At 44.4% G+C, this 23,095-nt stretch overlaps 1 protein-coding gene and 1 pseudogene across 1 annotated transcript in view; one reads left to right on the forward strand and one right to left on the reverse strand.

Annotated features, from left to right (window-relative positions):
- PM20D1 (peptidase M20 domain containing 1) overlaps window positions 1-23,095 on the reverse strand; it is a 123,358-nt gene that overhangs the window by 66,461 nt on the left and 33,802 nt on the right. Inside the window, exons 3-5 of the mRNA XM_069756253.1 lie at window positions 8,705-8,937; window positions 7,017-7,103; window positions 5,209-5,342 (exon numbers count right to left, since the gene is read on the reverse strand). Of these exons, the coding sequence (XP_069612354.1) occupies window positions 5,209-5,342; window positions 7,017-7,103; window positions 8,705-8,937 (454 nt within the window). The remainder of the gene's footprint in view (window positions 1-5,208; window positions 5,343-7,016; window positions 7,104-8,704; window positions 8,938-23,095) is intronic.
- LOC138669617 (elongation factor 2-like) lies at window positions 14,232-16,944 on the forward strand (annotated as a pseudogene).

Genomic DNA, 23,095 nt, shown 5'->3' on the forward strand with positions numbered 1-23,095 from the left:
TTCTGGGCCTTCGACAGAGTCTCCACTATGGCAACAACTCCAACCTTGCCTTCTGGGTTGGCCAACAAGCACAGAGTTTAAGCGAGCTCTCTGTCTTGAAATGGCTTGACAAGGTTAACATGGTTGACCTCATATGGTTTCCGTCTTCCTGGTCGCCACTTCATACGGCCCTTGCTATTTGGCCAAGAACTTGCTCTCCACTGTAGGAATGAGCACAAGAAAATCGGTCTCCCGGATTGAACTGCCTTACTCTGGCTGACCAGTTTTAGACCCTGGCCTGAGCTTCTTGGGCCTGGAGGTGTTCTTTTACGATGGGTATCAGCTTTGCACTCCTCTGCTGCATCTTTGCCATGTGCTCAATGACGCTTCTGTGGGGCGTGACTTCAGGTTTCCTTGGCTATATCTAGGAGACCTCCTGGATGTCAGCCATACAGAAGTTCGAATGGTGAGAACCCTGTGGAGGCCAGTGGAACCTCACAGATGGAGAACAACAGATACGGTAAGAGACAGTCCCAGTCTCGACCGTCCTTTTCTATGGCTTTCCTCTGCATGCTCTTCAGTGTTTTATTGAACCTTTCGACAAGGCCATCTGTCTGAGAATGGTACACTAAAGTCCTCAACTGGGAGATATGCAGGACCTTGCATAACTCCCTCATCACCTTACTCATAAAAGGTGTTCCCTTGTCGATCAGGATCTCCTTTGGTAAAACTGTCCCGGAAAAGACATGGACAAATTTTGAGGGCTATACTTTTTGAGGAGGAATTTCTTAGGGGAATTGCTTCAGGGTAGCATGAGGCATAGTCCATGATGACCAATATGCATTGATGACCACGAGCAGATTTCCCCAGGGGACGACCAAGTCCATAGCAATTCTCTCGAATGGCACTTCAATAATGGGCAGTGGCACGAGGGGACTCCGAAAGTGAGAGGTGGGGGCAGTTAACTGACACGTAGGGCAGGACCTGCAATAGTTTCATATTTCCTGTGACACCCAGGTGAACTCTCGCACGGCCGCTCAGTGATACACTGTGGAAGCGATTACCTCCTGTCGGTGTATCGCCGGCTGTTGTTGAACAGTCGCATCGTGGGACATTATGGATTATCTTCTCAGCGGACAGATGAAGAATATTGTGGTTTATTATTTTCATTTTGTTGCAGGAGACGTTGGCGTCGGTGGATTAGGCATTCGGTAAGTATGGTTTAATTAAGATTATTAAAGGAGTCTGTATCATTATTTCAAATACAGGACTTTATTCTGGACGTCTGTGTTTTTATACAATATCACTATGGGGTTAGTAATGGATAGGTGCCTTATATAGTATTGGAGTATCTTATGCAGTACTGATCTTCAAGAATGGTAAGAAGGCAGTGCAGTGCAAATAGCGTTCGATAAGTTGGATGACATCGGTGTTCAACATTTTTGAGGGCATTATAAGAGGTCATCTGCAAAAATATATTCCAGTAAATAATATAATATCTGACAACCAGCAGAGATTCATGAAAGGCAAGTTGTATCTAACCAAGATGGTACCTGACTATGAGGCAGTAAGTGTAGATCTGGATGTTGGTTATGCAGCTGATGTGATACATCTGGATTTTGCAAAATCATTTGATACGGTATTACATCACAGCCTTCTACGGAACCGCCAGCACTTCAGAGAAATCAAAAGTTGAAATGGCCAGCCGGGGACCATGTGGCTCGGTTGACTAGTCTATTCCAAAAGGCTTGTCTTCAGCAGCTTTTCGCTGTCTTGCTTCCCTTGAGATACAAGTCTCTCCCTATGTGGTCCACAGACAGCTTTTTCAGTATATGGCTTTACTCTGAATTGCCAATTCACAGTAGAACTTACCTAGTTGGAAAGACAAAGCAAGACTCCTGTAGTGAGGGCAGCATGAAGCAACTTCCCTTTAAGAAGGGGCAGTCTAAGTCCGGGGACACACACAACGTATAAAAATACGGTCCGTTTTACACGGACGAGAATCGCACAAATGTTTACAAAACAGTGATCCGTGTGCAGTGCGAGGATGCGATTTCCTCGCATCAAATTATCCATGTGACATCCGTATGGCATCCGTACGGCGAGATTTTCTCGCCGGCTTGCAAAACGGACATAGAATGGATCCATGGCCTCAAAAATTATTAAAAACATATATACAGTCTAAGTATATATATATATATATATATATATATATATATATATATATATACACACATATACACATGCATATATTTATATTTCATACAGTGCTAGATAGCAGAAAAGCCGGTAATTCAATTGCCGGCTTTTCCTATCTCCTTCACAAACCCGACAGGATATGAGACATGGATTACATACAGTAAACCATCTCAAATCCCTTCTTTTATTACATATTCCTCTTTAGCAATGTAAGAAGTGTCTTTGTGTCAAATTCGGGGTCTCTAGCTATTAAATTAAAGGTTTAAATCCCGGAAAGAATTGGCGCGGCCTCCTGCGCAATTTTCTCCACCAGAGTGGGAAAGCCAGTGACTGAGGGCAGATATTAATAGCCTAGAGAGGGTCCATGGTTATTACGCCCCCCCCCCCCCCCCGGCTAATAACATCTACCCCCAGCCACCCCAGAAAAGGCACATCTGTTAGATGCGCCTATTCTGGCACTTAGCCTCTCTCTTCCCACTTCCTTGTAGCGGTGGGTTATGGGGTAATGAAGGGTTAATGTCACCTTGCTATTGCAAGGTGACAATAAGCCAGGTTAATAATGGAGAGGCATCAATTATGACACCTATCCATTATTAATCCAATAGTACGAAATGGTTAATAAAACACACACGTTATTAAAAAGTATTTTAATGAAATAAAGACACAGGGTGTTTTAATATTTTATTATACTCTTAATCCACCTGAAGACCCTTGTCACCTGAAACAAAGTTAAAAAAACCCAACAACAATATTCCATACCTTCCATCGTTACAGTCATGCTGTAAATCCATCTGAAGGGGTTAAATCATTTTACACCCAGGAGCTCTGCTAATGCAGCTGTGCTCCTGACTGTAAAACTTGGTGAATGAATGGAATGCAGGGGAATGTGCTGTAGTAACTTCGAGGCATGGTGATGCGCCCTCTGCTGGATGAACTCATATGAACTAGAGCGTGGGAAAAAAATTCTGAAAAGTTCCCAGGCTCGAGTTCATATGAGTTCATCCAGCAGAGGGCGCATCACCTAGCGCTGAATATATATATATATATATATATATATATATATATATATATATATATATATATATATATATATATATATATATATATATATATATATATTATGTGTACACATTTATTCTACCTATTCTGTCAGTGTGATTTTACTGTACACTGCGCTGAATTGCTGGCTTTTCTATAGAACACCGGTGCGTATTTCTCGCAAGTCACACTCGCCCCCAATAGACTTTCATTGACGATTCTCGGCCGAGATATGCTGACAATCGCAGCATGCTGCGATTTCACTCGGATCCTGAATACGGCCGAGAAAATATCGGATAATAGGAGCTGCCCCATAGATTAACATTTGGACGAGCGCTATGCGATTTTTTTTTTATTGCATTGCACTTGTCCGTATTACGGTCTAGTGTGACCCCAGCCTAATGGTGAACAACCCCTTTAAATTATGTGCGTCAATCTAGATTTCTCTGTGATTACAGTTCACCTCAACTTCTAATTCAAGTTAATGGGACTGAGCTGCAGCACCAGACACAGCCACTATCAAAATGATTGTGGTGTTTTTATGACCTCCCAAGTTGCACTGTAACAAAATATGCATAATACAGCCATGTTCACCCTGCTGATCTCACAGCACAGGTCCCCTAGTAGAACGAACAAGATCAATATTACAAAAACGATGTACAATTTCATCCTTGGTTAGTAAGAAGTTTGTCATTGACTTAATTTGATTGGAGCTTGATAACGGTTTTTTTTTAAAATAATTTGGTAACTGTTACTTTACTGCTTCTATATATCTGGTAATGGACAATGAGAATATTGGGATGGAAGATGACAAACTAGGACAATTTTCTTCTACAACAGTTAGTTAATATTTATTGGAAACTTATCAGTTTAAAAGAAAAGATCAAGATTCTCCTTGAGATTTTATAATGTCAAAGTCCAGAAAGTTGCTGAAGAGTAATCTATAAGGACCAGATTCATTATTGCATTTGAGCCCTTCTTTTCTGTCCATTTTTTGGCATTTTTCTCCTGTTTTTCATTTGCGCCTTTCTTAATACCTATTTTACATGTGGGCTTTTTTTTTTTTTTTTAATGTTCTGCATTGTGCATGGGGCTTTCAGATATTTTAGCTGCAAATGTCAATTTATTATTTTTCACAAATGTGCTAACGTCTCCCCTGTTGAAGGGACTTCACATACATACCAAATTTTTGTGCAAATTTTGCAACATTTTAGAGGAACATATAACTTTTTGCTCTAGAAAGGTAACACAAAAAATAAACAGTATTTTTGCTTTTTCACAAAATTCATCAACCACGTGCACCATTTTGAAGAATTTGGAGAATCAATAACTGGTGGGAGAAGCATACAAAAGGGTAAAAAATAATAGGGTATGATCTTTTGTTTTATTTTACTCTTGAGAAAGATGCTGGTACAGGGTTGAAACGCTTAGTGGTTTAATAAAGAAGGTTTAGGGAATATTGCTGCAAGAGACTACTTTTCCAGTAGCTGATTTTCAATGTGATTTTTATCCTTGTGTGGAAAGAAAAATTTTGAAGACATTGGCACAAAAAGTCAAAAAATACCACAAGATAAAAAGGTGACCTAAAAACCAGACAAATAATTAATTGGGCCCTTAATCTGCAAGTCTGTGAGCAATAGCAATCTCAGTAGTAACACGATTAAGCCCAGGTTCAGACGAGCGCATGAAAACGCGAACAATTTTTATTCATGCTTTCTATTTAAATTTTTTGTATCCATGAGACATTCAGGTAGCATCCATTTTCATACATCGGCAGAAAATAAATACAGTTTCCTCTGTTAATAATTTACATCTGTAAAAATCAGATACTATATGGATTATCCATATGGGATCCGATTTTATATTTTTTTGTCCCCATAAGTTTGATGTACATTGGTCAGTGTGCGGTCACTGTGGTCTATGATTTTAACTTGGATATTACACTTGTACATTATGCTCATTTGGAACAAGCCCTAAAAGAAAGTGACTTACAGAGCCACTGGCCTCTTCACTCCTTGAATTATTCCATCAAGGACTGCCAACCCTTCGTCCATCACAAACAGCAATTTCACCCCACGAGACTGGAGTTTCTCAACAATTTTCATTGCTCCTTTGTGCCCTGACACCTGTGGAACACATTAGGAGCGGAAAATAAGAAAAGGGGTAAATAAAACTGAATTGATGCCACTTCATTCCAATACTGACTATCTTTGGCAAAATGCACACAAGCAGGACATTTACCGTATATACTCGAGTATAAGCCGAGATTTTCAGCCCATTTTTTTTAGGCTCAAAGTGCCCCTCTTGGCTTATACTCGAGTCATTGTCCCAAGGGGGTCAGCGGGGGAGGGGGAGCGGCGGCTGTGACATACTCGCCTGCTCCTGGCGCGGTCCCTGCATCTCCGGTCTCCGGGCACTGACTGCTTCTTCCAGCGTTGAACAGTCACATGTTACCGCTTATTACAGTAATGAATATGGACGCGACTCCACTCCCATAGTCATTACTGTAATGAGCGGTGACCGCTCAAGGCTGGAAGAAGCTGTCAGCGCCCGGAGATCGGGGATGCGGGGACACGCCAGGAGCAGGTGAGTATAATGGGGAGGGGGAGCACTGCGCAATATTCACCTTTCCTCGTTCCGGGCGCCGCTCCGTCTTCTGCGTCCTCTGCATTGACGCTCAGGTCAGAGGGCACGATGACGTGGTTAGTCCGCGCCCTCTGCCTGAACGTTAGTGCAGAGGATGCGGAAGACACAGCGGTGCCGTAACTTGCAAGTAGCGAGGGCCTGAGCGATGAGAGGTAAGTATGTCATTTCTTTTTTTTTTTAATCGCAGCAACAGCATATGGGGCAAAAATCTTTATGGAGCATCTTATGGGGCCATATTCAACGTTTGTGCAGCACTAGATGGGGCAAATATATCTATGGAGCATCTTATGGGGCCATAATCAACATTTGTGCAGCATTATATTGGGCAAATGTCTCTATGGAGCATCTTATGGGGCCCTTATTAACCTTTATGCAGTACTGTATGGGGCAAATGTGTCTATGGAGCATCTTATGGGGCCATTATTAACCTTTGTGCAGCATTATATGGGGCATATTTTAATATGGAACATCTTATGGGGCCCATCATGAACTGTATGGAGCATCTTATTGGGTCCATCATAAACTGTATGGAGCATTAAATGGGGCTCCTGATTCAATATGGATATTCAAAAACACTTATCCTACTGATATCGCAATTAATATTACTTTTATTGGTACCTATTTTTATTTTTGAAATTTACCAGTAGCTGCTGCATTTTCCACCCTAGGCTTATACTCGAGTCATTAAATTTTCCCAGTTTTTTGTGGCAAAATTAGAGGGGGTCGGCTTATACTCGAGTATATAGGGTACTTGAGTATTTGGTGACGTTTTTACCTCAGGTAAGCCAAAACCAGGAGTGGAACAATCAGAGGAAAAGTATAATATAAACACGTCACCACCTCTGCATTTTTCACCCACCCTGGTTTTGACTTACAAATGCTGAGGTAACACACCAACCAAATACTGAACATGGCCTTTGTAAACAATTTACTAGAGTTCGATTAGCATCACAGTCCCTGTTCCTTCAGGTGACCAAAGAGTTACCACTAACCTCAAATACGGGTTTTGTATTTATCTACACACAACTTCTTTATGTGGGCTCACGGCAATAGAGTGTCTATGGCTGAGCTTTTTGTGTCAGATCGAGCCAGCAAATCCCTTCAATTTTCTGCAGCAGCAAAATGGAACCTTACATTTTTCACCTGACACTTACCTCCTCATCATGTCCTAGTCCGATATAGAACGACCGTTTGGGTTTGTAGTCTCTTTTCAGCAGTAAATCAAGAGCTTGAAGAACTCCCTGGAGAATACACAAAACAGACCAAGATTACTTGGTCAGACTGATGACCAACATATGGAGCTCCAGGGTTCAGCTGAAATCGAGAAGGCCTAACGCTTTCCACAGCACTCCACTAATCAGGCCTTATAGTAGTGATAAAACTACTATAACTACCACTCAATAAAAGTAACATCACAACCCGCTTACATTTTGTGAAACATTAGTTAATAGCATCTCAGACTTTCAAAACAAGACTCTCTGAAGATTGCATTTTCATGTAATTATGTTAATACTATTACCATATTAAAGCAAGGTGTTGGAAACATCATTTTGTGGGAAAGTTTTTCAGCTGCAGGAACTGGAAGACTATTTCTGATTGATGAAAAGATAAAACATAGTAGCAGGACAAATATGCAAAATTATCCCCCATCACCAGGATAGAGGATAACTTCTCAATTGCTGGTGGTCTGACAGCTGGGACCCACACCAATCCCAGGAACTGAACCTGTGTGAAGGGAGCGGTGGTTGATCATGTGCACTGCTGCAGCATTCGTTCTTTTGAAAGTAGTGAAGACCAATTGAACACAGCTCTTGGATATGGACAGCACGGTGGCTCTGTGTTTTGCGTGCGTTTCCTCTTGGTTCTCTGGTTTCCTCCCTTACTTTAAAGACCTACTGATAAGGGATTTAGATTGTGAACCCCAGTGGGAAAAGTGATGACGATGTCTGTAAAGCACAGTGGAATATGATAGCACTATATAAACAAAGAATAATAATAATTATTATTAGTGATGAGCGAATATACTCATTACTCGAGGTTTCTCGAGCACACTCGGGGGTCCTCTGAGTATTTTTTTAGTGCTCGGAGATTTCGTTTTTCTTGCTGCAGCTGAATGATTTACATCTGTTAGCCAGCATAAGTACATGTGGGGATTCCCTAGCAACCAGGCAACCAGCACATGTACTTATGCTGGCTAAGGCTTCTTTCACACTTCCGTCTTCTGCTGTGCGTCGTTGTTCAGTAAAATGACGTATCGATGGACGTCACGAAAATAGTGAAAAACGTGTGTGACACATCCAGTGTAACGACGGATGCATCATTTGTGTTATTGCCACAATTTCAATGGAGAAATTCAGGGGGGGGGGGAGGGGGGTTGGAAGAGAGAGAGAGGGAGAGACTTTTTCCCAGATCTGACTACAATCGCTTGGACCCCATCTATCGCCAAAATGGTAGACTTGTATTTCCCATTGTCACCTGGCCACAAAGCTGTGGTTAAGAAGGGATGAGAAGAGCAGATGCTTGCACCTTGTGCTGATCTTCTGTTAATCATATATTGAGGTTATAGGTTGATGCAATAACATTTCTTGATCTAATGATTAAAACTGACCTTTGAAGTATTCTGACAGACCTAGTGGTTAAGGCCATAGCCTGCATGCTAGAAAATCCAGTGAAAATGAAATAATGATATATAGATCCAGCAAATTAATCATTTCTCAAGTTCAGTAAATTAGCAGCATGCAGGTGGACATAATGTTTTTAGTTTGCTTTTAGTCCAAAGAGTTGTAATTGTAGTATTACATTATCAATGTATCAACAGTGCAAATAGTGTTTTTAGACTCACAATCAAACAGCTTTTGTCATCCAGTGCTCCTCTTCCATATATGTAGCCATCATGTTCTTCTCCAGAGAAAGGTGGAAGATCCCAACCTTCAGGAGGAGCTGGTACAACATCCAAGTGAGCAAGGATCATGTAAGGCTGTAGACTTTGGTCGGAGCCTTGTACCGCAAAAAGGTGGCTGTATTCTGCCACCACTTCAGGTTTAATAATACTTGAGGAGAACACTCTCGGAAAAACTAATTTGGAAATAAAGAAAATTTGATTTAGAGAAAGAAAATCTGAAACATAAAAGGTGGCCACAAGGGCTCATTATACATTACAGTATATCTGAGTTTTACAAGAGGTCACACTAAAGACACACTACATCAACCATATGATGAGCCTGATTACACCCAAAACATGACATAAACCTGCCAGGCCCAAAAGCCATCAATTATACTGTTCCATAACACTATGTAACAAATATTTATTTATTTTTTGGTCCAAAGTGTGTTTTCCTAATCCGATATACCTGAAATAAATAGAAAATAATTGCTGTTCCACAAAAACTTTCCTTCTGTGATCAGGACAATGAGGACATTGAATATGAATGGAAAATTCTCCCGAAAACAGACAAATTTCAAAATGTCATTGTCCTGATCACAAAAGCAAAGTTTTTGTGAAACAACAACTGTTTTCTATTTGTTTTAGGTATAACGAGTTATGAAAACACACTCTAGACCCAAAAACAAAAAATAAATAAAAATGTGTTATGGTGTACCGTATTTTTCCGACCATAAGACGCACTTTTTTTCCTTCAAATTTGGGAGTAAAGTGTGGATGCGTCTTATGGTACGGATGTAAGGTGGGGAGGGGGCAGCGGCAGCAGGGAGTGGGATCGCACTGTGATCCCACTTGCAGGAGGCACAAAAATGTCCCTGCTGCTGGAATCAGTGCTGGGGAAACCACATGGTCTCGATGATTAAAGTGCAGTGAATATTCATTAGCTGCTTCCCCATCTACCTGTCAGCTGGGAGCAGTGAGCTGAGAGCAGCATATGAATACTCCTTCCCTTATACAGGGACAAACACATGGTTTCCCCAGCGCTGGATTCCTGCAGCAGCTGGGGAGATCGTGTCCAGTAGGAGAGGGCAGCAGCAGGGGCCAGGGGAGACAAGATCGTTGCTTACCTGCCTGGCTGTGCTGGATGCTGAGGCATAAGGACCTGTGTGATGTCATGAAGTGGGCGGGCTGGAGCTTCACATGATGGCACGGAGCCCTCCCTCTTCTGATGTCCTCACAGGTCCTTCAGACAGGGCATTAGAATCTTATAACCTAAAAAGATTTTCCGTGGCCAAAACGGAAATTAGCCCCGTAGGCCTAACATTTTTACCGACAGTTGCTATAAAAAGCAACCGATTGGGTCCTAGTGCTAGTAAAAATAGGACAATAGAATAAATGACTCTGTCCTATGATATAATTCGATAGTGGATCCCAGGATAATACAAAAAAAGGGGATATTTTTAGAGTAGACAAATATAATTTTATTAAATATAATCAATACAAAGTGTGCAAAGTGAAGCATGCTGGTCATCTGTAAACAATATTTATATTCAACTCCTCTTACCCAGTGAATGGCCAAGTACGCTACATTTAGCCCAGGCTGTTAGACTTTGAATCCTACCTATTGCTGGTGTCATGCTGTTACCACTGTTGGGCTTTGCTGGGTGATCGTTTATAATTGCGAGCACCAGTGACTGATCACCACAGCAATATATAGCCCCTTTTACATCACTGATAGCTAGGACTTGGATACCTATCCCCAGCATATATGACTAACCTGCTACTGTATTTTCTGGCCGTTTACCTTGTAGTTTGTATGCCGCTGCGTCCGCTGGGACACGCCTTTTCTTTTTTCTCTCATCGTTATTATCTATGCAGTTTATCTGCTGGCATCGGCAATATTTTAGCTGTTTTTCACTGAATATCTGTTGTTCTGGTTATGCTTTTGCTTTATTTTTGTATTGATTATATTTAATAAAATTATATTTGTCTACTCTAAAAATATCCCTAAGGGCATTAGAATCTGCTGGCTTCCTCTTATGACCTGTGCTGTGGAGAGGCAACAAGAGGGAGGACTCTGTGTGTGCAGTCATGGGATGCTCCAGCTTTTACCTCACCACAGTGTGGCTGGCTGCCACAATTAAAAGGTTAGTCTTTACAACACATAATAAAGCACTCCACCACTCCTGTGGTGAACTATAAATCCCAGCATGCCATAGCATCTGCAGGACTTGCTGGGAGTTATAGTTCTCCCATGGGTTTTTAAAGCAGCACTCCAGTGTTAGTTTTCAGTGCTGGAGTGGTGCTTTAAATATAAGCCCTGTGCCCCCATTCTTATACTCACCCTCCAGCATCTTCATATAGTACTGTACAGACACCACACTGGTCCCGCAGCACCATCTTCTACCCGCAGCACCATCTTCTACCCGCAGCTTCCAACATAATAACATACTATTATATAATAACAGCACATATAATAGTATGTTATTTATGTTACTAAATATTTTACCACATTTTTTTGCTTCAAATATTTTTTTCCTTATTTTCCACCTTTAAAACCTGTGTGCGTCTTATAGTCTGAAAAATACGGTAATTTCCTTTTTTTAATACAATAAATATGAAATTTGTCTTGCCTGTGGTCATAAAATCAAAGTTTGTGCTGAATATAGTCGTTTTTCCATAGTCTTTAAACATAAGCAGTTGAAATATTACACTTGGAAGCCAGGAGCAAAAATTGTGATACATAATGTAGAAATTAAAAAAAAAATAGATTTTCTACCTTCTCCATTCTCATAGCCTTGCATTGCCAATTCGACATGTCTCCGATATTTTCCGCGGACCCCTTGGTCTGAGGAAATGGTTGAACACATGCACAGCCCCATAAAATATCTAATGTACGAGTGCTATCCGCGAAAACCACGGACAGAGCACAAACATAAAAATCGGATGTGTGAGAGAGCCCTTAGGCCCAGAATCCGTTAATGAATAGGCGCAATTCATGTTCTTTCAACAGCTAAACAGCCAGACTTAGAAACTTGCACGCTGTACACTTGGTGTCTGTAGTGCTGGGTACTGTACCATTGTACTATTCACTTCCATAGGACAACACTGCAATACCGAGTACAGCAGCTGCCAAGTAGATGGCGGGCAGGTATGTACACTGGTGTTGTAATGGTAGTGAACAATGACTATCCCTGAAGACACCAATGGTGTTAAGTGCTGTAATGTTTATTGTGTCGTAATATGCAATGAGTGTACGGTCTACAGTGGCATGTAAAAGTTTGGGCACCACTAATCAAAATTACTGTTATTGTGAACATTTAAACAACTCGAAGATGAAATTATCTCTAAAAGGTCTAAAGTTAAAGATGACATTTCCTTTTAGGCAAAAAAAAAAAAGTTGTTTTTTTTTTTCCATTTTAAAAACTACAAAAAGGAAAATGGCAATATACCACAACAAGAATAGTACTTAGCGACATCTTATCAGTAGTGTGAGCGATACCTTCCGATATCGGGAAATATCAGATCGGATTGGATCGCACTCATACCCAAAAAATATTGGGTATCGCCGATTCCAATACCGGAAACCAATGCAAGTCAATGGGACACAAATATCGGAATTAAAATAAACCCTTTCTTTCCTTTTAGGTTAAAAAAGATCTGCGGTTTTGCTGTGAGAAACGCTGCAGATCGGGAGGGGGGGGGAAGAGTGCGTGGTCGGAGTGTGGGAGGTGACTGTGTGTGCGGGGAAGATGTGCGTGTCGCGAGGGTCTGCGGGGATCGAGGGGCTGCTGGGGGTCTGTGGCGGGCTGTGGGGGGTCTGTGCCGGGCTGTCGGGGGTTTGCCGGGCTGTGAGGGGCCTTCGGCGGGCTGTATGGGGTCTGTGTCGGGCTGACGGGGGTCTGCGGCGGGCCTGTGCCAGGCTGTGGGGGGTCCGCGGCGGGCTGTGGGGGGGTCTGTGCCAGGCTGTGGGGGATCTGTGGCGAGCTGTGGGGGGTCTGCAGCGGGCTGTGGGGGGGGGTCCTTGGGGGGGTGTGCGCGTGCAGGCATCATCCGATGGAACTACAAGTGCCATTGGGCTATGCCTGCTACAGTGACAGTGATTGACACATTAGCCAATGATGGGACAGTAGTAGTCCCATCATCCGGCTAATGTGTTGAATGTAAAAAAAAAAAAAACACGAACATACAACAGAACATACAACATATGACAGTACATACAACATATGACAGAACATACAACATATGACAGTACATACGACAGTACATACAACATATGACATAACATACAACATATGACATAACATACAACATATGACAGTACATTCAACATATGACAGAACATACAACATATGACAGAACATACAACATATGACATACATACAACATATGACAGAACATACAACATAGGAGAGAACATACAACATATGACAGTACATACGACAGTACATACAACATATGACAGAACATACAACATATGACATACATACAACATATGGCAGTACATACAACATACAACATATGACAGTACATACAACATATGACAGAACATACAACATACATACTACATACATATAGACATACAATACATACATACAGTACATTCATACAATACATACATATAACATACAGTACATATAACATAGATTAAATACTCACCATCACTTGTCACTTTGTTCCCCGAAGCCAGTGTCACCTGTAAAAAATATTAAAATAACAAACAATATACTCCCTGATCCGCAGAAATCCACGAGTGTCTCACGACGATCTCCCGTGGAGAGCAACATCAGCTGATGCGACTGCTCTCTAGGGGCTCCAGGAATACAATGACGGGAGGAAGGTATCCTTACTCACTCTCTTCCTCCGCCACTGTAAAAAATAGTCCCTAGTCTCACTTTTGGCATTGCTGTGTGAGAAAGTTCCCACGCAGCAAATGCCATAAAGTGAGACCAGTGAACTACAGTAACCTCTCAGTGATGCACTGCAGGAACCATTGTCTCCTGTCAGTGTGTCACTGGAGGTCCTATAGAGAAGTGACATCACCCGATGTCACTGTTCTATAGGGGAGATCGTCCATCGGACAATGCCTGCACAGACACAAAGACCCCCGAGAGGCCCGCACAGACCCACGAGAGGCCCGCACAGACCCCGCCTTAACACACAGACATGCAGTCTCCGCCCACACTCCATTATAGTGCATCATGACATCATTTCAGCAGCCAATCACAGCCATGCCATTAGTTAACATGCCTAACAGGATGTGCCCACACTTCTAAGGCTATGTGCACACGTTGCGGAATGAGGTGCAGAATTATCTGCACAAAATCCGCATCTCCTGGCAAAAACCGCAGGTGCAGATTTGACGCGGATTTTATGCAGATTTTATGCGGAAATGATGCGGATTTTCTGCGGTTTTTACCACTGCGGATTTCTATAATGGAAGGGTGCAGGGCGCAGCAGTCTCTGAGTGACGTCATCGCTCCGCCTCCTCCTCCTTCTTCCCGAGTCCTCCTGCTGTGAGGCGGCTCTTGCTTCGCTCTGCCCGGGGAATCCGGAGACATCCGCCACCATGGTGAACTTCACCGTAGACCAGATCCGAGCGATTATGGACAAAAAGTCCAACATTAGAAACATGTCTGTGATTGCTCATGTTGACCACGGCAAATCCACCCTGACTGACTCTTTGGTGTGTAAAGCCGGCATCATCGCTTCTGCCCGCGCCGGAGAAACGCGTTTCACAGACACACATAAAGACAAACAAGAACGCTGCAACACCATTAAGTCTACGACGATCTCCATGTACTACGAACTATCGGACAACGACTTGGCTTTTATCAAGCAGTGCAAGGATGGCTCTGGTTTCCTTATAAACCTCATCGATTCCCCCGGGCACGTGGACTTTTCATCAGAAGTGACGGCCGCACTCCGTGTTACAGACGGCGCTCTTGTGGTCGTGGACTGTGTATCAGGTGTTTGCATTCAGACTGAAACTGTTTTGCGACAAGCCATTGCTGAACGGAACAAACCAGTTCTCATGATGAACAAAATGGACCGAGCGCTGCTGGAGCTGCAGCTGGGACCCGAGGAATTGTACCTGACCTTCCAGAGGATAGTGGAGAACGTCAACGTCATAATCTCTACGTATGGGGAGGGAGAATCTGGCCCCATGGGCAACATCATGATCGACCCAGTGATCGGCACGGTCGGCTTTGGCTCTGGTCTGCATGGTTGGGCCTTCACCCTCAAGCAGTTTGCAGAAATGTACGTCGCCAAATTTGCCGCCAAAGGTGAGAAGGCCCAGCTCCCTCCAACAGAGAGAGCAAAGAAAGTGGAAGACATGATGAAGAAACTATGGGGAGACAAGTATTTTGATCCCGCATGCGGAAAATTCAGCAAAACTGCAAGCAATGCTGAGGGAAAGAAGCTGCCACGCACCTTCAGCCAGCTCATCCTGGACCCCATTTTCAAGATATTTGACGCTATCATGAACTTTAAGAAAGAGGAGACTGCCAAATTGGTTGAAAAACTGGACACCAAGCTGGACGCTGAGGACCGAGATAAGGAAGGAAAACAGCTTCTCAAGGCAGTGATGAGGCGCTGGCTGCCGGCCGGAGAAGCCTTCTTACAGATGATCACCATCCACCTACCCTCCCCGGTCACGGCACAGAGATACCGGTGTGAGCTACTGTACGAGGGGCCACCTGATGATGAGGTCGCTCTGGGTGTGAAAAACTGTGACCCCAAGGGTCCCCTGGTGATGTACATCTCTAAAATGGTTCCCACCTCTGATAAGGGGCGATTCTACGCCTTTGGTCGTGTCTTTTCTGGAATTGTGTCAACCGGTCAGAAAGTGCGAATTATGGGTCCTAACTACACTCCAGGAAAGAAGGAAGATCTCTACTTGAAGCCTATTCAGAGGATCATCCTTATGATGGGGCGATATGTCGAGCTAATTGAGGATGTTCCTTGCGGCAACATAGTCGGCCTAGTAGGAGTTGACCAGTTCCTGGTGAAGACTGGAACAATCACCACCTTCGAGCATGCCCACAACATGAGGGTGATGAAATTCAGCGTTAGTCCCGTCGTACGTGTTGCTGTAGAGGCAAAGAATCCTGCCGACCTCCCAAACTGGTGGAAGGCTTGAAACGTCAGGCCAAGTCTGATCCTATGGTTCAGTGTATAACTGAAGAATCTGGAGAACACATTATTGCAGGGGCCAGGGAATTACATTTAGAAATCTGCCTTAAAGACCTTGAAGAAGATCATGCATGTATCCCCATCAAGAAATCGGACCCCGTTGTATCGTACAGGGAGACTGTCGGAGAGGAGTCCGACCAACTCTGCTTGTCCAAATACCCCAACAAGCACAATCGTCTGTACATGAAGGCCCGACCTTTCCCCGACGGCCTGGCTGAAGACATCGACAAGGAAGATGTCAGTTCCAGGCAGGAATTGAAGCAGCACGCCAGATACCTGGCAGAAAAGTACGAGTGGGATGTGGCCGAGGCCAGAAAGATTTGGTGTTTCGGTCCCGATGGAACCGGACCCAACATATTAGTTGACATCACAAAAGGTGTCCAGTACCTGAATGAGATCAAGGACAGCGTTGTGGCTGGATTCCAGTGGGCCATCAAGGAGGGAGTTCTGTGTGAGAAAAACATGAGAGGTGCCAGGTTTGACATTCACGATGTCACGTTGCATGCCGACGCAATTCATCGTGGTGGTGGCTAGATCATCCCCACTGCTAGGAGGGTGCTGTACGCTGCAGCCCTGACAGCCCAACCCAGGCTCATGGAGCCCATCTACCTGGTGGAGATTCAGTGCCCAGAGCAGGTGGTTGGCGGCATCTACGGCGTACTCAACAGGAAACGAGGACATGTCTTTGAGGAGGCTCAGGTGGCTGGAACACCCATGTTTGTCGTGAAGGCTTATCTCCCCGTCAATGAATCCTTCGGTTTCACTGCGGACCTCAGATCCAACACGGGAGGTCAGGCCTTCCCACAGTGCGTATTTGACCTCTGGCAGATCCTGCCCGGAGATCCATTTGATACCACTACTCGCCCATCCCAAGTGGTGGCAGAAACCCAGAAACGTAAAGGTTTGAAGGAAGGAGTCCCAGCCCTGGATAACTTCTTGGACAAATTGTAAACCTCATCTTTAAATATAATCTGACCCACATTTCTCATGAAACCAAAACCGCTTATAACAAAGACACCATTTCTCTCAGCTGATCTGAACACCATGCACATTGATCATCCCCCCCCCCCCCCCCTTCCCTTAACAGAAAAGTAAAAAAACACTAAAAAATGAAAAAAATGGAAGGGTGCAGAAACGCTGCAGATCCGCACAAAAGAAGTGACATGCACTTCTTTTAAATCCGCAGCGTTTCCATGCGGATTTTTCAGCACCATCTGCACAGCTTTTTTTCCCCCCATTGATTTACATTGTACAGTAAATCACAGTGCGGATCTGCAGCATTTCTGCGCGGAAAAATCCGCTGCAGATCCGCACTAAATCCACATCATGTGCACATAGCCTTAGGATCCTCATTGGCTGAATAAAATCAAACTGGCTCATTGCATTATGGGAACTTCCGATTCCGGTATTCGATATTCTAAAAGTATCGGAACTCCGATACAGCGAATATCGGTCGATACCCGTTATTTCAGTATCGGAATGCTCAACACTACTTATCAGTAAATGATTACATGAATATTTATATCTTTAATCGTGTTCGCTAATGATCATGGACCTTAAATGGATCAGTCGCAATTACATCGAACATAGAGAAGGGGAAGGTGTGGAAACCACAAAATACGACCACATGATCCAATAAAATATATTCAAAAAAACTTTAGTAAATTTCTACTGTGCATGCTCTGCATGGAGCGCACAGCCATTCTTTTGGGCTCCAAGTTAGACCGCACGGAAGCTCAGAATCTACTTTCAGTTTGCAGTGAATATATCTGAACTGAGCATGTTTCATGTTTAACGCACGGCCATTTTGAGCCGTATAAGATCCATCAGATCCACTTCTGGTTTATGATGTATCGCAGATACAACTATCACCACGCATGCCCCAGCCATGTCACGGCCCAAGGTCCCATACACTGTGCTTGGTCAAGGGAGCCAAATGCCGCAAAGAATGTCTCGCATGGGTAATTAGACCCATAGCTCACTTAGCGCAGCCTACAGATAAATCATAGTCATCCATATATAATGTATACTCATATCAGGTATGGAAGAGATATCTAAATGTAATCAAAGCAAGAATAAACCATACATAATGAAAAGTAGGCTATTAAGTGGGTCATTCAAAAGGAGAGCTTTTAATCTCATGATAATTTACAGTGATCTGTGTGCCCCCAAGTCCACAGGGTAAAAAACCAAAATAGACGTGGAAGCACTTTAGAGCAACATACCACATGATGCAGGTATTAAAGGTGTCAGTCACTTCCTCAAACAAAGGTCGTTAGCTTGCAGGGAACACAACAAATTTGTCATGTCTCTCCTTAGGTTCACTCTTTCCCACAACACATTCCCTTCAATGGGAAGTACTACCACCAGATCAGGGGCACTGCGATGGGGAGTCCCTGTGCCCCATCGTATGCCAACCTGTTCCTGGGCTGGTGGGAGGAGACATTGGTCTTTAGAGAGGACATCGGATGGTGGCATGAATTAGTAGCCATTTGGTACAGGTTCATAGACGACATTTTTATCACCTGGACAATCACAAAGAATTAGTTTGAACAATTCATCATGGAATTGAATGTCAATGAGGTAGGCCTGGGGTTCACATCAGAAATTCATGAAGATGAAATAGCATTTCTGGATGTGAATATTAAAAAAGAACTTGACGGGAATTTATCAACTAGTATCTACCGTAAACAAACAAGTACCAATAGCCTCTTGAACTGGAATAGCCACCATCCGGTTCCTCCCAAAGGGTGGATCCCTAAGGGCCAATTTTTAAGACTAAGGAGAAATTGCTCTAACGTCAAGATGTTCCACAGTCAGGAGGGAGACATGAACAATAGATTTAGGGAGAAGGGGTATCCCGGGCTTGTTCTTGATACGGCATACAAATTTGCCGAAAAAGGATAGACAATATCTGTTGCAGAAAGGAGGTAGATCAAAAGAGACACCAAATGAAAATCACCAGAATTATAGGTACCTTTGACCATCAACACCATAGTGTTAGGAATATAATCAGCAGACACTGGGAAATCCTTAAAATGGACCCGGATCTCAAAGACAATATAGGGGAACATGCTTTGCAAAAAAGAAAAAAAAAAAAAAAAAAAGGAGCATGAACCGCACATCCCAAAATCATACGTTGATCTAAAGCCGCTAGGCAAAAATTAATATAACTGAATATGAGGTTTTCAGTTTAACATTCTGATCAGACTGTATGAAGCCCACTGCCCCTTCACGGCAAACCTCGTAGTGGGTCCTATCGCCCTAACGGAGCGGAGCCGTGCGGCGCCCACCGCCACAGCGGCCATGCACCAGCAGGGCGGACGGCCTGTTGCCCCACAGCACCCATGCTGCAAGACTGAGTCCCCAAGACTCCAGACCGCGCCGCCCCACCGGCACAAAGCCACAGCAACAATGGCCGCCACACAGCACCAACACCAAAATGAAAGGAGCACTTAAACTCACCTTCCTCCAGCTCTTCAGTGAGAGCCAAAATGGGCTAGACCCCTTACTTTGCAGTCTCCTGCTAATTAACCCCTTCCCGACCTGTGACACAGCGTATGCGTCATGAAAGTCGGTGCCAATCGACCTGTGACGCATATGCTGTGTCACAGAAAGATCGCGTCCCTGCAGATCGGGTGAAAGGGTTAACTCCCATTTCACCCGATCTGCAGGGACAGGGGGAGTGGTAGTTTAGCCCAGGGGGGGTGGCTTCACCCCCTCGTGGCTACGATCGCTCTGATTGGCTGTTGAAAGTGAAACTGCCAATCAGAGCGATTTGTAATATTTCACCTATTATAACGGGTGAAATATTACAATCCAGCCATGGCCGATGCTGCAATATCATCGGCCATGGCTGGAAATACTAGTGTGCCCCCACCCCACCCCACCGATCGCCCCCCCAGCCCTCCGATCTGGCCGGTACACTGCTCCGGCTCCCCTCCATCCAGTGCTCCGCTCCCCCCCGTGCTCTTGTCCGCTCCCCCCGTGCTCCAATCACCCCCCCCGTGCTCCAATCACCCCCCCCCTGCATTCAGATCCACCCCCCCGTGCTCGGTTCCACCCCCCAATGCTCTGTTCCAGCCCCCCCGTGCTCCGTTCCACGCCCCCCGTGCTCCGTTCCACGCCTGCCGCGCTCCGATTCCCCCCCCCGTGCTCCGATTCCCCCCCCCGTGCTCCGATCCCCCCCCCGTGGTCCCCCCCCCACCCCATCATACTTACCGATCCAGCCGGGGTCCCGTCCGTCTTCTCCCTGGGCGCCGCCATCTTCCAAAATGGCGGGCGCATGCGCAGTGCGCCCGCCGAATCTGCCGGCCGGCAGATTCGTTCCAAAGTGCATTTTGATCACTGAGATAGATTATATCTCAGTGATCAAAATAAAAAAAATAATACATGACCCCCCCCCCTTTGTCACCCCCATAGGTAGGGACAATAAAAAAATAAAGAAATTTTTTTTTTTCCACTAATGTTAGAATAGGGTTAGGGTTAGGGGTAGGGTTAGGGCTAGGGTTAGGGTTAGGGCTAGGGTTAGGGCTAGGGTTAGGGGTAGGGCTAGGGTTAGGATTAGGGCTAGGGTTAGGGTTTCGGTATGTGCACACGTATTCTGGTCCTCTGCGGATTTTTCCGCTGCGGATTTGATAAATCCGCAGTGCTAAACCGCTGCGGATTTATGGCGGATTTACCGCGTTTTTTTCTGCGCATTTCACTGCGGTTTTACAATTGCGATTTTCTATTTGAGCAGTTGTAAAACCGCTGCGGAATCCGCACAAAGAAGTGACATGCTGCGGAATGTAAACCGCTGCGTTTCCGTGCAGTTTTTCCGCAGCATGTGTACAGCGATTTTTGTTTCCCGTAGGTTTACATTGAACTGTAAACTCATGGGAAACTGCTGCGGATCTGCAGCGTTTTCCGCAGCGTGTGCACATACCTTTAGAATTAGGCTATGTGCACACGGTGCGGATTTGGCTGCGGATTCGCAGCAGTATTCCATCAGGTTTACAGTACCATGTAAACATATGAAAAACTAAATCCGCTGTGCCCATGGTGCAGAAAATACCGCGCGGAAACGCTGCATTGTATTTTCCGCAGCATGTCAATTCTTTGTGCGGATTCCGCGGCTTTTTACACCTGTTCCTCAATAGGAATCCGCAGGTGAAATCCACACAAAAAACACTGGAAATCCGCGGAAAATCCGCAGGTAAAACGCAGTGCCTTTTACCCACGGATTTTTCAAAAATGGTGCGGAAATATCTCACACGAATCCGCAACGTGGGCACATAGCCTTAGGGTTAGGGTTGGAATTAGGGTTGTGGTTAGGGTTGTGATTAGGGTTATGGCTACAGATGGGATTAGGGTTAGGGGTGTGGGGGGGTTAGTGTTGGAGGTAGAATTGAGGGGTTACCACTGTTTAGGCACATCAGGGGTCTCCAAACGCAACATGGCGCCACCATTGATTCCAGCCAATCTCGTATTCAAAAAGTCAAATGGTGCTCCCTCACTTCCGAGCCCTGAAGTGTGCCCAAACAGTGGTTTACCCCCACATATGGGGTATCAGTGTACTCAGGATAAACTGCGCAACAATTACTGGGGTCCAATTTCTCCTGTTACCCTTGTGAATCTAAAAAAATACTTGCTAAAACATCATTTTTGAGGAAAGAAAAATGATTTTTTATTTTCACGGCTCTGCGTTGTAAACGTCTGTGAAGCACTTGGGGGTTCAAAGTGCTCACCACATATCTAGATAAGTTCCTTGGGGGGTCTAGTTTCTAAAATGGGGTCACTTGTGGGGGGTTTCTACTGTTTAGGCACACCAGGGGCTCTGCAAACGCAATGTGACGCCCGCAGACCATTCCATCAAAGTCTGCATTTCAAAAGTCACTACTTCCCTTCTGAGCCCCGACGTGTGCCCAAACAGTGGTTTACCCCCACACATGGGGTATCAGCGTACTAGGAGAAACTGGACAACAACTATTGGGGTCCAATTTCTCCTGTTACCCTTGGGAAAATAAAAAATTCTGGGCTAAATAATTATTTTTGAGGAAAGAAAACGTATTTATTATTTTCACGGCTCTGCATTATAAACTTCTATGAAGCACTTGGGGGTTCAAAGTGCTCACCACACATCTAGATAAGTTCCTTTGGGGGTCTAGTTTCCAAAATGGGGTCACTTGTGGGGGGTTTCTACTGTTAAGCCACATCAGGGGCTCTGCAAACGCAACGTGACGCCCACAGAGCATTCCATCAAAGTCTGCATTTCAAAACGTCACTACTTCACTTCCGAGCCCCGGCATGTGCCCAAACAGTGATTTACCCCCACATATGGGGTATCAGCGTACTCAGGAGAAACTGGACAACAACTTTTGGGGTCAAATTTCTCCTGTTACCCTTGGGAAAATAAAAAATTGCAGGCTAAAAGATCATTTTTGAGAAAATAATTTTTTTTTTTATTTTCATGGCTCTGCGTTATAAACTTCTGTGAAGCACTTGGGGGTTCAAAGTCCTCACCACACATCTAGATTAGTTCCTTTGGGGGTCTAGTTTCCAAAATTGGGTCATTTCTGGGGGATCTCCAATGTTTAGGCACACAGGGGCTCTCCAAACGTGACATGGTGTCCGCTAATGATTGGAGCTAATTTTCCATTTAAAAAGCCAAATGGCGTGCCTTCCCTTCCGAGCCCTGCCGTGCGCCCAAACAGTGGTTTACCCCCACATATGGGGTATCAGCGTACTCAGGACAAACTGGACAACAATATTTGGGGTCCAATTTCTCCTATTATCCTTGGCAAAATAGGAAATTCCAGGCTAAAAAATCATTTTTGAGGAAAGAAAAATTATTTTTTATTTTCATGGCTCTGCGTTATAAACTTCTGTGAAGCACCTGGGGGTTTAAAGTGCTCAATGTGCATCTAGATAGGTTCCTTGGGGGGTCTAGTTTCCAAAATGGGGTCACTTGTGGGGGAGCTCCAATGTTTAGGCACACAGGGGCTCTCCAAACGCGACATGGTGTCCGCTAACAATTGGAGCTAATTTTCCATTCAAAAAGTCAAATGGCGCGCCTTCCCTTCCGAGCCCTGCCGAGTGCCCAAACAGTGGTTTACCCCCACATATGAGGTATCGGCGTACTCGGGAGAAATTGCCCAACAAATTTTATGATCC

The sequence above is a fragment of the Ranitomeya imitator genome, chromosome 3 (assembly GCF_032444005.1).
Source record: "Ranitomeya imitator isolate aRanImi1 chromosome 3, aRanImi1.pri, whole genome shotgun sequence".
Classification (NCBI taxonomy): domain Eukaryota; kingdom Metazoa; phylum Chordata; class Amphibia; order Anura; family Dendrobatidae; genus Ranitomeya; species Ranitomeya imitator.